Here is a 15,832-nt window from a genome sequence, read left to right as displayed (position 1 = left end):
TATGGTATGCTATTGACTGTAACATCTAAGCAGTTAGAGGTAAAGTGTCCCATCTGTAACCCAATCATGGGTGCCACTGGCTTGTTATTACAGCTAATTTGCAATGACGTTCTTTTTATGCCTTTTTTCACCAGAATATATGGTAAGAACACAGATCCAAGATATGCCAGTGTGAAAGTCGCTTTACTAGTATTTGATTTGATCTAAAAGAATTTAAAGAGGTTATGCAAAAAAACCATTCCCTACAGCCTCCCCCTGGCCCCTCACCAAAAGCAATATTTGCAGCTCAGCTCCTGTTAGAAGTGTACCTATCATTTAAACAAACGTCTGACAAGTCATAGTAACTTATCTGAAGTGTGCATCGGTGGGGCTCTGAGAGCTGAGACCCCTGCCAATTGCTAAAACTGAAGCAAACAGTGGGAAAATAAATATTTCATAAACTGACAATTTTGCTAGGTTTTTCTACCTTCAAAGAATGGAGAGGCCTGTAATTTTAATCATAGGCACACTTCAAATTCCAGAAAATCCGTAACTAATTATTTTGATTTGATTCGTAAATAATTATTTTGCATTTTATTGCACAAAATATTTGAAAAAATAGAAACAGAACTTAATATTTTGTACAATTACAAATTTGCACAATTTGTTTGCAATTACAAAGACCGTGGAGGGATTTTGTCCCATTCCTCCATACCGATCTTTCAGGTTTCGGGGCTGTAACTGGGCAACACTGAATTTCAGCTCCCTCCAGACATTTTCTATTGGGTTCAGGGGTGGAGACTGGCTAGGCCACTCCAGGAACTTGATGTTTCCTTTGGGGCCACTCCTTAGTTGCCCTGGCTGTGTGTTTCAGATCATTGTCATTTTGGAAGACACAGCCATGACCTATCTTACTGAGGGAAGAAGGCTGACCTGGACCTGTGCTGGTGTGAGCGGGGGAATCTTGACATGCAGGATTTTAATCCATGATGGCATAGTGTGTTAGTAACATTAATCTTTGAGACTGTGGTCCCAGCTCTCTACAGGTCATTGGCCAGGTCCTCCTGTGTAGATATGTGCTGATTCCTGACCTTTGCAGAATCACCCCACAAGGTGAGATCTTGCATGGAGCCAGAGACCAAGAAAGATTGACAAATGTCTCATGTTTCTTCCATCCTCTAATAATTGCGCAAAGCGTTGTTGCCTTCTCATCAAGCTGCTTGCCTATTGTCTTGTAGCCCGTCCCAACCTTGCGCAGGTCTACAATTTTGTCCCCGGTGTTCTAAGAGAGCTCTTTGGTCTTGGCTAGAGATGAGTGAATTTACATTACAAATCATTACGAATCGCTTCGTTTGCTCGGCAGTCAGTTTGTACGCAGGCTGACTTTGATCTCTGTCCCACTCGCCAGCTGCTCCACCCCAAGTACCTAGAAAAGCTGGATCCAGTCCTAGGAAACAGGGAGAAGTTTCCTAGGACTGGATCCAGCTTTTACAGGCACCCGGGGTGGATTTATCTAAACAGGTTGAAAAATTTCTGGGTTTACCATGATCATACTGACCAAAGGCACAATTAAAAATTTTTATTATTATTTTTTTTCATCTATTTAACATTTAACAGTCTTCCTCATATCACACAAATAACATATGAAAATTTATATTTTTACAGGTTGTATGAAAACCTAATCTTACATCTTGGGAATCATTTAACGGCATAATTCTGCTCCAACCTACTAAGGTGCCTCTCCAGCTTCTTAATGTTTACTCTGTGCATCATCAGGAACTGTCCATTAAGGTGAAACACTGGAATGTCATGTTTATAGCGATCATACCAGGCCGTGTTCTCAGGAAGTGTGATGTCCACTTGCTCTAAAATAAACTAAAACAGAGAAAAAAAATTCTGTGTTATCATCAAATCTTATACACCATGTAAAATACTGACGAGTTCTTCTGTTATACAGGTATAATATTTCCGTAGGGACTAGAAACGAGCGAACCTGGAGCATGCTCGAGTCCATCCGAACCTGAATGTTCAGCATTTGATTAGCGGTGGCTGCTGAAGTTGGATAAAGCCCTAAGGCTATGTGGAAAACATGGATATAGTCATTGGCTGTATCCATGTTTTCCAGACAACCTTAGAGCTTTATCCAAGTTCAGCAGCCCCAGCTAATCAAATACCGAACGTTCGGATGGACTCGAACCCAGTTCACTCATCTCTAGTAGGGACCCATCTCAATAAGATAGTCTTGTCATTGCAGATGAGCTCAGTAATCAAAATGAGATGAGTGAACTTACAGTAAGTTTGAGTTCACGCAAACCCAAACACTCAGTCTTTGAATCCCGCAGCCTGGAGAAGATGGATGCGACCCTAGGGCTGCCAGGAAAGCATGAATACAGCCATAGGCTTTTTTTTCCAGAAACAGCATCACATCTGTCTATATGTGTTCCATCTTGTATAGCAGTGAAGCCCAATACACTTTTCATTCAAGATTGTCACAACTACATACATTATGTAAGTCAAGCAAACTCCACATTATCACTGTCAACTTGCTTCACTTGGGTGACAAAGAAGTAGCTAGATTTAGGTCAGCAGATTCTGACAGAAAAGGCTACCATTGTAGATCAGTGGAAACTGTACATGCTTCAATACTACTGAAGTGTGTCCTATTCCACCGTCTTTTCTTGTGGGTTTATAAAACTTTCAAAAATATATTTATATTGTCTCTAAAATTCTTGGTGTTTCTCTTTTTTTTTTTATAGACTTAAAAGTAAAAACAGCCCAAAATATTACCAGTGAGGCCAATAAAAATATATTTATGTAGAAGTAACATGCTGTGAAATTTGTTTTATAGTATTATTATTTTGACTTATTCCCAATTTATTGCCCTTCACTTCTTTGCTTTGTGTTTTATATACTAAGGCAATACTGCAGCACACTGTACAACAACTTGCATTGAGGCTGGCTGTGCAGGCTGCTATATCGAATGTCATCACATCATTCCCTATTGCTGTAAATTTGTAACTTGGGATCTGGTTTTGTTTATTGGAAAGATATTTTAGATTTTAGGTTTATCTGGAGTCTTCCTGCTGTTGTGTCATTATGGGTCTGTGATCCTGCTTCCTGTAGATAACTTGTGTATGTTCACTACTCATCTGACCTGGTTGTGCCTTCTGTACCACCCATTCAGGTCTATTCTGCATGCACTGCAATGTCACCTAGATATGAGTGACATATTGTTGGCAATGATAAGACTAAGACAACAAGATCAGCATGAGGATAGGCTTCATCATCATTCCATCATATCAGATGTAACATATCTGACACAGCAAGTGCACATATTGAAAAATATACAGTACAATACATACAGTCAGGACATCTAAGCAACAATATAATTAGATTACCAAATCTTGTCTTTTTGTGACTATGGTAACACAGCTTGTCTATGTTCACCTGTATCTAATAGCATGACAGCTATTCCCAGTGTATCCAGTCCCTCGTATTTATACCCGTCACATCAATAACACCATTATTATAGAGCAATGATAAATAGGTCTTGCATTTTTTTGATGCTGCAAACCATTGAATTACGCTTCATATTTTTCACTTTAGACCATGCACTGAAAGAGTCAGCAGTGTGATTCAAATACAATTACTATGCTAAAAGATATGTGAAAGCTTTTTGCATACTTTAATGTGCACCGCTGTGTCCTGAAGGGACACAAATGCCTGTAAATAAAAGCTTTAGTCTCGTTAAATATTTAATTTAGCTTTCTAAGAGTGAAGAAGGACGGCGAGTACAGAATTACAGGTCAAATGCTTCTGACAAACACATTTTAATCAAAGAAAGAATGCACAAATACTGTAATCATAGAAAGTGAACAAAATACTGGGGATTTGGAGTTATAACCAGCACCTCCATTTTTTTACCCCGCAAACTCTGAAACTTATCATTAGGGTAGAAACAAACACACACACCGGATCCACAGCGTATTTCACGCTGCAAAATTGCAGTGAAATCTGCTGCGGATCCCTTGCCTGTCATTTTCAATGAGATGACATACTCGCAGCGGGATTGACATCCCGCTGCAAGTATGTAAGTGGCACCCCCTTAATCCCCCCCGTCACCTGGAGCATACATTACCTGCGGATTTCGTTGCGAATAAATAAATCACAGATGTTTTGGGATTGTGTTCTGTGCAATGATGTAACAAAACTGGAACTTATTGGGCCTATCAATCAGTGGTATTTTCGGCGAAGGAAAAATAAATACGCTGAAAAGAACACTCTTGACTACAGTGAAACGCAGCTGAGGCTCGGTGATGCTTTGTCGCTGTACTAAGTACTAAAGATAATTGTCATGAAGGGGATGAAAAATCCCAAGACTGCAGTAGTCATAAAAAGTGTCCTCTTATATGGAATTTTGAGAAACCACTTGCTCTGTAAGTTACATTTAGCTATTTAAATTGTTCTTACATGAGTTATTTTTTGCAAACAAGAAATCTAGAAGTGTTTGTCAATAAACCTAATTTACAACGAGGGATGAATCAGTTAATTGCAACTGTACTTAAAAGTGTTACTCTCATTTGAAATAAATGTTGTCATCAGACTGACTGGCAAGACCCGCAGCCATCCTGAGATACAGCCTTGCAATTTTGTATCAAGTACCCTACTGGCTCTGTCCAGCTCAGGCTATAAAGGTCCACGACAACGGCATGGACAAGAATATTCCAGCATGCAATGGCTAAAAAGGGCATGACTTTTTATGTAAAATGGCAGTTTTTTTTGTTTTGCTTTTTAGCAAAATCATACATTTACAGTATTGGCAACCACATGCTGGAGGGGTTTTATCCACATACACTAACTGCACTACTGAAAATCTGACAAACTAATATGCATAAAGTATCAATTGCTTCTGGGGGGTACAGCTCCGCAGCTGAGACATGAACAGCAGACTTGCTGTTCAGTATGGTTTTCTAATTCATTGCTTATAGCCTCACAGTTTTGTGAGTCAAACTACTATTTGCTGTTTTAGGAAAAACATGAAGGTAATGCAAACTGTAGAGTGTCTAATTTTAGGTCCTCTACCAAGGGCCAATTAACATTAATGATTATTCTCATGGTGCTTTTACACAGAAAGATTATCTGACAGATTATCTGCCAAAGATTTGAAGCCAAAGCCAGGAACAGACTATGAACAGAGATCAGATCATAAAGGAAAGAATGAGATTTCTCCTCTTTCCAAATGTATTTCTGGCTTTGGCTGATAATCTGTCAGATAATCTTTCTGTGTATATGGGCCCTAATGCAGCATTTACACGAAACGATAATTGGCCCGATCGTAGAATTAACGATGTCGGAGTAATGATTTTTTTTTCATAACGATCAGCGTTTAGATGGTACGATATATCGTATGGAAAAAATCGTTTTGCGATCGCGCGCCCGCAGCCCGGCCCCCCCGCTCATCCGCAGCCCCCATCGCCACCCCCGCCGCTCCGATCGCAACCCCCCCCCACCTCCGCTCCGGTCGCCCCCCCCCCCGTCGCTCCGATCGCAACCCCCCCCACCTCCGCTCCGGTCGCCCCCCCACCCCCCGCCGCTCCGATAGCCCCCGCCGGACCGGCTGAAAGCATACGTTACCTGCTCCACGTAGCAGGTCTTCCACATCCCCCGGCTCCGCTCTTCAGTGCACTGATTGGCTGAAGAGGGGAGCCGGGAATTTCAAACGGCTCCTCTTCAGCCAATCAGTGCTCCTCTTCAGCACTGATTGGCTGAAGAGGAGCAGTTTGAAATTCCCGACTCCCTTCTTCAGCCAATCAATGCACGGCAGCACTGATTGGCTGAAGAGGAGCCGTTTGAAATTCCCGGCTCCCCTCTTCAGCCAATCAGTGCTGCCTTGCAGGGGTGGCGATCAGAGTGGCGGAGGCAGGGGTGGCGATCAGAGCGGCGGTGGCGATCGAGCCGGCGCAGGGCTGCGGATGAGCGGGGGGGCCGGGCTCGAGCGGCCGGACTATCGCGCGATGACGTTTTACACGGAACGATCTGCGAATTTTTTGCGAACAACGATTTGATAACATGTTGAAAGATCAAAATGAACGATTTCTCATTCATCGTTTGCTGCGTTTACACGTACGATTATTATTCGAATTCGATCATTATCGCGCAAATTTGCACGATAATCATTACGTGTAAACGCAGCATTAGGAAAGCTCATTCACTCGATAATCAGTCTGTGTAAAAGGGCCAGTGATCAACTGAGGAAATCATTGTTATCGGCCATAGATCTGTCTGTCTAAACAGGAGAGGTGCGGCCGATAACTGTGTATTTAACCCCTTGCCCCGTACAAGATTTTTGGCAAATCTGGAACTTCTCACATTCAAAGAGTCATACTGCATATAATTTTCCATAAAATGAGACATACCAGGGCTTTTTTTGAGGGAACAAATAGATCTTTTTAATGACATTCTTCATTTTATCATAAAGCATACTGCAAAACAGAGGAAAATATATGTGTCTCCATTTTGTAGGTCAGTACAATTACAGCGTTAGGCAGCTTTTTTTTTTGCACTTTTTTACTAACTTTAAATCGCTACATTCTGACTTTTTTTTTTTTCCTTCTATAGATTCATATTACGGCTTTTTTGCTATGATCTGTACTTTTTATCGGCACCAGACTTGGGTGGATGGGACATTTAATTTGCTTTTTATTCCATTTTTTTTTCCTTTACATCTGGTCCGAGTGTGACTGGGATCATAACGTGTGAGGTCTGCTCAGCCAGTCAGCAGCCGAGGCACTGACTTGCTGAGCGGACCTCACACGTCACAACCCGGTCCCCACCTAGACCAGGAAGCAATCAGGGACCAGAGTGTCTGGATATAGCTACATTCTGGTGTGGGGGAGTTAAGAGCATGTTATTTCTTTTAACCTCCCACTCTCCAGCACTTGCTCTTCTTCAGGTGACTTCACGAACAATTCAGAAACTGTGTGTGCGGAGTACTACAAACAGGCACCAATCTAGTTCATGGACGTTCAATTGCGCCCACGAAAGGCTGCACATCGAGCCATGTAAAAGGGCCCCTAGTTTGCATCATCTTAATCGGGCATAGTTTTTATGTATTTCTAGAACATTTAAAACATGCCCCACTTTAAAAAGAAGTCCGGGCACTGACTTTTTTCTCAAAAATGCTTGGGAGGAGGTGGGTGAACAAAACAACATACACTTACCTTCCCAGCTCCAGCGCTGGGGTCTGCTGCCCTCCACTCCAGTTCCCCAGTCCCTGGCCGCTTGTAGGTCTGAGTGGGATCTGGGACATGATGTATCAGGCCTGCTTAGTCAGCTGACTTGCTGAGCAGGCTTGGAACGTCACTTCCCAAGTCTTCTCTAAGGCTACGTTCACACAGAGCAAAAGGAGCGGATTACGCAAGGAAATATTTCCGCCTGAAATCAACTGACGCTGAATTCCGAGCAGAATATAAGCAGAATGTAAGCAGAATCCCTGCGTATTCTGCTAGGAAAGTGTTTAGCTCGTAATCAGCTCTTGACAAATTCAGCGCGGAATACTCGAGGAATCCGCGCTGAATCTGCATGCATTCAGCGCTGAAATTCAGTGAGTATTTGGTGAGTAAACTAGACTATACCAGAACATATACTAGAATCCTCCTCCCCCCCCCTTTTCCCCATTTCTGCGCTGATTCAGCGAGTAATTTCCGCTTGTATTACGCTTGCATTCCGCGCTGAATATGCGCGTATTCCGCGCTGAAACAGAAAATCAGAGCCCCATCGATTTGTATAGGCTTCCGCTAGCGGAAGAATGAACATGTTCATTCTTCTGGCGGAAAGCGGATTAGTTCAGTGCGGAAATTCCACTGTGTGAACTGCAGAGCAGAATTTCCATTCAACACAATGGAAATTAGCTCTGCACCTATTTTAACGGCTGAAATTTCAGAGCTGATTCAGCGCAGAAATTCAGCTGCTTTTGCTCAGTGGGAACGAGCCCTAAACCAGGAAGCGGACGGGGACTGGAGTGGAGGACAGCGGATCCAAGTGGTGGAGCTGGGATGTAAGTGCATGTTGTTTTGTTTACCCACCTCCTCCCCAGCAGTTTTGGGGGAAAAAAGCCAGCGCCTGGACTTTTCTTTAAAAGGGGTTATCCAGCGCTACAAAAACATGGCCACTTTTCCCCCTGTCTTGTCTCTAGATCGGGTGGGGTTTCAAACTCAGTTCCATTGAACTAAATAGAGCTCAATTGCAAACAATTCCATGAACTAGAGACAAGAGAGTGGGAAAAGTGGCCATGTTTAAGTCCTACCTGACCATCAGGCATAATGCAAAAATCTCTATTCTGTTTGTCAAATTTGTTATAAAAATCTGTTGGAACAATAGATTTTGCACAAAAATTCCAGCACCCATTTTTAATTTCTCCTCCCAATGTGTTTTTTCTGTCTGGAAAAAGCTGGACTTTGGGGGCGAGGGTCACAGGCATAACCTTAAAGTTCCACAAGTATTAAAATAACTAAAAACTACAAAAAAAATTGCAATAAAAAAAAGAAAAAAAGATTAACATTCATGGTATTTTAAGAGATGAGGGGTGAAGGGAGAACACAGGAATACGTTTACCTGCAAAACTGTGAGTTCATAGTTAATAGCCACATGATTTTGCAAGTGAACAGCAATTTTACTCACAAATATGCACAGACACTTTCAATCAATTAGGAAACTGTGTCAAACAGCATGACCACACATTTTTTGGCTGCTATGAGAGTCCAGACCCAGAAATAAAAGCTGTTTATTAACATCGCTTCATGTCTCATATAATGATTTCACTGTGAGTCCATCAAATAACAGTGCAGGAGATAAGGAGGCCACCTGGAGAGTTAGCTGTGTAGAAAAGCCAGGATATTCATTATATACAACACTGTTAAATACTAACAGTATAGTCTGGAGTCTGCAGTTTTATTTGTGTCCATAATGCATACTGTCTGCGTCACATACACTATAAAAGATTGATGGCAGCAAACACACAAAGACAAGGTAAAGACCTGCTCAGAATGGGGTAAAAATGAATATTGTGCAACTGATAATCCTACTCAGTTGTACAAGGCTTCTGTGTTTGATCAGACGTATATAAACAACATCTGACAGTTTCATCAACCGCACAACACGTGCCAGATGGAGGTCACTGAGGCAAACAGGTTTTCCTTTACACCTTGATTAATGGTTTGTTTGATTGTGGACAGATATGGAAAATACACAGGTATACACCTGATACAGCATGTCACTGGGTTCTGAGAGTCCACTCAGTGTGGGCTCTGCAATAACACGTTTTGTGTGCAGATTCCTACAGCTAGATGTTAAATGTTCATGTTTCAGAACAAACTGCACAGTAAATCATAAATAGTAAAATGACACACTAACAAATAAAATATAACAGTAACCATATTAAACATCAGGTGGTATAGATCAGTGTTTCTCAACCTCAAAGGGAACCAATCACGCCGAAATTGCCCACATTGATAAGGAAACGTGCTGGTACATCACCCAGCACGCTTCCCAAACATCCCCCTGTACCCTCCTTTATTACCCTGCAATCTTACATTTGTGAAGTCCTGCGCCATATGCTAATCAGCCCCAAGTAGTCATGGTGGGCTGAACTAGTCACGGTCCTGGGCGTAGTTATCCGGGTCCTGGGCGGTTTCCAGTGCCGTAATCACGCCCAGAGGGGCGTGATTCAAAGACCTGCGCTCCGCCAACGTCATCTCTGGTTTGCGTTCCACACTTATTCACCACCATACGTCGTGAAATGAATAGAAAATAGAGTCAAGACATTGACAAGGTTAGAAATAATGATTTGTATTTGAAATAACTGTTTTTACATTAAACTTTGCTTTCGTCAAAGAATCCTCCTTTTGCAGCAATTACAGCATTGCACACCTTTGGCATTCTAGCTATTAATCTGTTGAGGTAAGCTGGAGAAATTGCACCCCATGCTTCTAGAAGCAGCTCCCACAAGTTGGATTGGTTGGATGGGCACTTCTGGCGTACCATACGGTCAAGCTGCTCCCACAACAGCTCAATGGGGTTCAGATCTGGTGACTGCGCTGGCCACTCCATTACCGATAGAATACCAGCTGCCTGCTTCTGCTGTAAATAGTTCTTGCACAATTTGGAGGTGTGTTTAGGGTCATTGTCCTGCAGTAGGATGAAAATGGCTCCAATTAAGCGCTGTCCACTGGGTATGGCATGGCGTTGCAAGATTGAGTGATAGCCTTCCTTATTCAGAATCCCTTTTACCCTGTACAAATCTCCCACCTTACCAGCACCAAAGCAACCCCAGACCATCACATTACCTCCACCATGCTTAACAGATGGCGTCAGGCATTCTTCCAGCATCTTTTCATTTGTTCTGCATCTCACAAACGTTCTTCTTTGTGATCCAAACACCTCAAACTTGGATTCATCCGTCCACAACACTTTTTTCCAGTCTTCCTCTGTCCAATGTCTGTGTTCTTTTGCCCATCTTAATCTTTTTCTTTTATTGGCCACTCTCAGATATGGCTTTTTCTTTGCCACTCTGCCCTGAAGCCCAAACTCCCGCAGCCGCCTCTTCACTGTAGATGACACTGGTGTTTTGCGGGTACTATTTAATGAAGATGCCAGTTGGGGACCTGTGAGGCGTCTGTTTCTCAAACTAGAGACTCTAATGTGCTTATCTTCTTGCTTAGTTGTGCAACGCGGCCTCCCATTTCTTTTTCTACTCTGGTTAGAGCCTGTTTGTGCTGTCCTCTGAAGGGAGTAGTACACACCGTTGTAGGAAATCTTCAATTTCTTCGCAATTTCTCGCATGGAATAGCCTTCATTTCTAAGACTAGACTGTCGAGTTTCAGATGAAAGTTCTCTTTTTCTGGCCATTTTGAGCATTTAATTGACCCCACAAATGTGATGCTCCAGAAACATAATCTGCTCAAAGGAAGGTCAGTTTTGTAGCTTCTGTAACGAGCTAGACTGTTTTCAGATGTGTGAACATGATTGCACAAGGGTTTTCTAATCATCAATTAGCCTTCTGAGCCAATGAGCAAACACATTGTACCATTAGAACACTGGAGTCATAGTTGCTGGAAATGGGCCTCTATGCACCTATGTAGATATTGCACCAAAAACCAGACATTTGCAGCTAGAATAGTCATTTACCACATTAGCAATGTATAGAGTGTATTTGTTTAAAGTTAGGACTAGTTTAAAGTTATCTTGATTGAAAAGTACAGTGCTTTTCCTTCAAAAATAAGGACATTTCAATGTGACCCCAAACTTTTGAACAGTAGTGTACATTACCTCTCCTTGCTGCACGGGATCCTGACTCTCCCGCCCAGCCAATCAGTGTGTTGCCCAGCCGCAGCCACTGATTGGCTTGGCGGGAGAGCAGGACGCCGGAACCCGTGCAGGAGAGAGGTAATGTATATACAGACAGAGAAGCGGGAGCCAGGCAGGAGCAGAAGGGGTTAAGGGGACGGCTGCATCAAGGAAGCGGCTCAATTTGCATCAATCTTTTCTCGCAAAATAGTAGCAGAAAACCTTTAGTATGTTTAATAAAATATATTTTATTTTACATATATAATCAGTTATTACTTACATATCCCCGGTTAGCATTATACCCCTATTGTTTCATCAATCTTTCTTGTTTTATATATTTGAAGAATAATACATTACACTTATTCCCAGTCCATTAGTATATGTGAGAATGACCCAGTGGCCTGGTTTGGACATGTATAGAAAGATACCATCAAGACAAGGTAAGTATTGTCTACTGTAGTTACATAGCACATAATCCTGTACTCTAGAATAATTTAACCAGATCACTAGAATGCCATATAGGAATATTTTGTACCAAATAGTAAATAAAGTCACTATAATCATTTTAATTGCCTAAATGCAAATGCACTGAAAAGTCTAAACTAAAACAATAAGATCATTTATTCAGTTTGAGTTAATCTATTTTACAAAAAAGTGAAATAAATAAATAAAATATAGGGGGAGGGGCGTTACGCTGTTAAAAAAAATATATATATATCAGTGCCACTATTAAAAAAAAAACAAAAAAACAACAAAATGAAGTGTATAAAAACGCCATTTTCTTAACATTTCACTTTACTTTGAACTTTTGTAGTATATCTATCCATTGTGTTTGACATCTGTGTTGTATAAAGTTAACCCTTTCCCGCACAAGGACGTAACTGTACGTCCTCGTGCAGGTGCGGGCGTTCAGACCGGGGCCGCACGACGACCCTGCTCTGAACCGCCGCGACCCCGTGTACCTCATGTAGCCCGGGATCGCGGCTATTAACGGGCACGGTCAGATCGCCGTGCCCGCTAATTAGATAATCAGAGGCAGCTGTCAAAGATGACCGCTGCCTCCGATTAACGGATTCAGCTGTTCCCTGGTGTCTAGTGGGGGAGATCGCTCCTCCGTGACGTTGTCCCGGAGGAGCGATCTCCGTTACTGAAGCCGGCCGGGGACCTCTGCAAGATGGCGCCGTCCCCGCCTCGGCACTCGTTTGTTTTCTTAACATTTCACTTTACTTTGAAATTTTGTGGTATATCTATCCATTGTGTTTGACATCTGTGTTGTATAAAGTTAACCCTTTCCCGCACGAGGACGTAACTGTACGTCCTCGTGCAGGTGCGGGCTAATTGTAGTGGGGCCACGTCTTCGGTCGTCCAGCGTCGGAAATCTTAGGAAACACTCGGGTCCTCGGGTTCGGCGGGCCTCGGCAATCTCCGGCAGCGTCGCTCTACTGCCCCCTAGCGGCTGATCAGTAAATATCATTCACTGATCAGTTGCTTTGGGTTAAAAAGTTGTTGTTTTTTTCCCCCAATTTTTTTTTCTTCCTTTTTTTGCGCCCTAACGCCGCTGAGTGCTGATCAGCATCGCACGTAAGTGCGCCGCTGATCAGCAACTCCTCCTTTTTGGCGTAGGGGCGTTTTTTCCCCCTTATATCCTACTGCCACTGTCTGCTGATAAGTGCCGCACATAAATGCGGCATTTATCAGCAGCTCCTTTCTTGGCGTAGGGATATTTTTTCTTACTGTCAAAAAAACACGTAAAAAAAACCTACACTACACCACACTACATGAAATAAAGTTTTACACTACACCACTACACATTTACATACCCCATATACCAATCACCGTATAAAGATGGCCCCCAGGTGTTTTCGGCGTCGGACGCATACGTTATTATAGCCTCCGACACCGAAACAGCCAGTGAGGATGAATGGGGGGATCCTTTTTCCTCCATTCATCCTCATCATCCAGTGACGTGTCTGGGGGGTAGCATAGCGTACGCTGCCCCCCCCCAGACACGTCTTTTCCGCCAGTACCGTCCCAATAAGAGATGACGGTATGGCGTGAAATTCTACAAACTCTGTGAGAATACCTCAGGGTACTCTTACAGATTTAGGGTACGTGCACACTGCGGCATGGCGAAGGATAACACTTTGTGCATTCCGCAGCTGGCACCCGCCGGGGGACTGATGGAGGCACGCGTCTCCACCCGTGTCATAGACTCCATCCTATGCACACGCTGATTCCGTTGTCCGTCCAAAGAATGAACACGTTCATTCTTTGGACAGAGGGCGGAGTCCGCCCATGCACAGAATGGAGTGTGACACGAGCGCAGAGGCATGCCTCCATCAGTCCGCCGGCGGGTGCCAGCTGCGGAATGCACAAAGGGTTATCCTTCGCCATTCCACAGTGTGCACGTACCCTTACAGTGTATGAAGGAAGGGACACCCGAATCCAGCCCCCAGATGTCCCTCCCCATCCTCGAAGTTAGTGGGGAGATCGTTCGTGAACTGATCCTCCCACTGCTGGATAAAGGTTACCACCTGCACGGGGATAACTTTTATACCAGCCCCCCCCTCTTCTGGTCCCTCGCTGCCCGAGCTACTGTAGCTTGTGGCACGATCCGAAAATATCAGCAGTAGTAATAAAGCCCTAATATTTAGCAGCCATAGAGCGGACCCCGCGCTTCTGGATATGAAGGACCCCGTATCGCACCAGGTGACGTCCTGACACAGGAGAACGGGAGACCCCAGAAGAAGTGCAAAGTGTGGCGTAACAGGGGGATCAGAAAGGACACCATTTTCCAGTGTGACGCCTGTCCTGATCCCCCCGGCCTCTGTATACTGGATCGCTTCAAGGCGTACCACACATCATTGGGGTTCTACATTTTCTAAATTCTGTCCCTTATTCCTATTTTAGGGGTCACGTTGATCCAGGGATTATTCTGATTGCCATTATGGAGTCGGGAAGAAATTTTCCCCCTGTGATGAGGCTACTGTCGTCTGCCTCACGGAGGTTTTTTTTGCCTTCCTCTGGATCAACACAGGTTGAATTTGATGGACACCTGTCATTTTCAACCTTATAAACTAATAATTGGCCTAATACCCCCAAATAAATTAGAATTGTCCCTTTTCCCCAGCTAAATAGGTATGGCCGCCATTCCCATTAGAGGGTACCATGATGCAATTACAAAGCTCCTGTGCGGCCAGGACAGTAGAAACCCCCCACAAGTGACCCCATTCTGGAAACTACACCCCATAAGGAATCTAACAAGGGGGGCAGCGGGGATATGGCCCCCTGGTGACAGCCACATTTGGGACGTGAAAATGAAAAACATTTTATTTTTTATTTTCACGGCACATGTTCCACATATGTGCCCGTCACCAGTGGGGTCTATATGCTCACTGTACCACTTGTTGGATTCCTTATGGGGTGTAGTTTCCAGAATGGGGTCACTTGTAGGGGGTTTCTACTGTCCTGGCAGCACAGGAGCCTTTTAATTGCGACATGGCCTCCATCCTTCATTCCAGCCTCTAAATGGCGCTCTGTCCCTATGGTGGCTTGCCCTGTGCCCATATGGCACATTATGTCCACATGTGGGGTATTTTCGTACTCAGGGGAAATTACCCTACACATTTTGTGTTCACTTTCTTTTTTAACCCCTTGTGGAAAAGGAAAAAAAATCAAGGCTAGACCAACATTTAGTGAAAAGATGTTTAATTTTTACACTAAATCATTGATCTTGTCTTGATTTTTTCATTTTCACAAGGGGTTAAAAGATAAAAAAAAAACACTAAATGTGTAGAGCAATTTCCCCTGAGTACGGAAATACCCCACATGTGGACATAAAGCGCCATGTGGATGCAGAGCAAGCCTCCAAAGGGAAGGAGCGCCATTTGGATTTTGGAGGCTGGATGTTGCCAGAATGGATGATGAACGCCATGTCGCATTTACAGAGCCCTCGTGCTGCCAAAACACTGGAAAACCCCCACAAGTGACCCCATTCTTGAAGCTACACCCCTCAAGGAATCTAACAAGGGGTGCAGTGAGGATATGGACCCCTTGATGACGGCCACATTTGTGCCGTGAAAGTGAAAAAAATGAAAATTTTCCCTTTCACGTCACATTGTTCCACATTTGTGCCCGTCACCAGTGGGGTCCACATGCTTACTGAACCCCTTGTTAGATTCCTTGAGGGGTGTAGTTTCCAGAATGGGGTCACTTGTGGAGGGTTTCCAGTGTTTTGGCAGCACGAGGGCTCCAGTAAAATCCAGCTTGCAAAGGCCAATTGGCACTCCTTCCCTTTGGAGGCTCGTCCTGCACCCGCTTGGCACTTTATGTCCACATGTGGGGTATTTCTGTACTCGGGAGAAACTGCGCTACACGTTTGGTGTTTTTTTTTTCTTTTATCCCCTTGTAAAAATGAAAAATGAATGCTAGAACAACATTTTAGTGTAAAAAATAGAATTTTTACTTTTTTACACCACATTGTTCTGAAAATCTGTGAAGCACCTGTGGG

At 43.5% G+C, this 15,832-nt stretch overlaps 1 protein-coding gene across 2 annotated transcripts in view; it reads right to left on the bottom strand.

Annotated features, from left to right (window-relative positions):
- Nucleotides 1-1,046: 1,046 nt before the first annotated feature.
- Nucleotides 1,047-15,832, bottom strand: part of C3H5orf63 (chromosome 3 C5orf63 homolog) — a 57,490-nt gene continuing 42,704 nt past the window's right edge. For both annotated transcript variants that reach the window (XM_069964552.1, XM_069964553.1), the window contains exon 4: nucleotides 1,047-1,854. In XM_069964552.1, coding sequence (XP_069820653.1) covers nucleotides 1,678-1,854 — 177 coding nt within the window. In that variant the 3' untranslated portion in view covers nucleotides 1,047-1,677. The remainder of the gene's footprint in view (nucleotides 1,855-15,832) is intronic.

This window comes from Dendropsophus ebraccatus, chromosome 3 (assembly GCF_027789765.1).
Source record: "Dendropsophus ebraccatus isolate aDenEbr1 chromosome 3, aDenEbr1.pat, whole genome shotgun sequence".
NCBI lineage: Eukaryota > Metazoa > Chordata > Amphibia > Anura > Hylidae > Dendropsophus > Dendropsophus ebraccatus.
The sequence above is the reverse complement of the archived record's forward strand: the minus strand, read 5'-3'. Positions and strand labels throughout refer to the sequence as shown.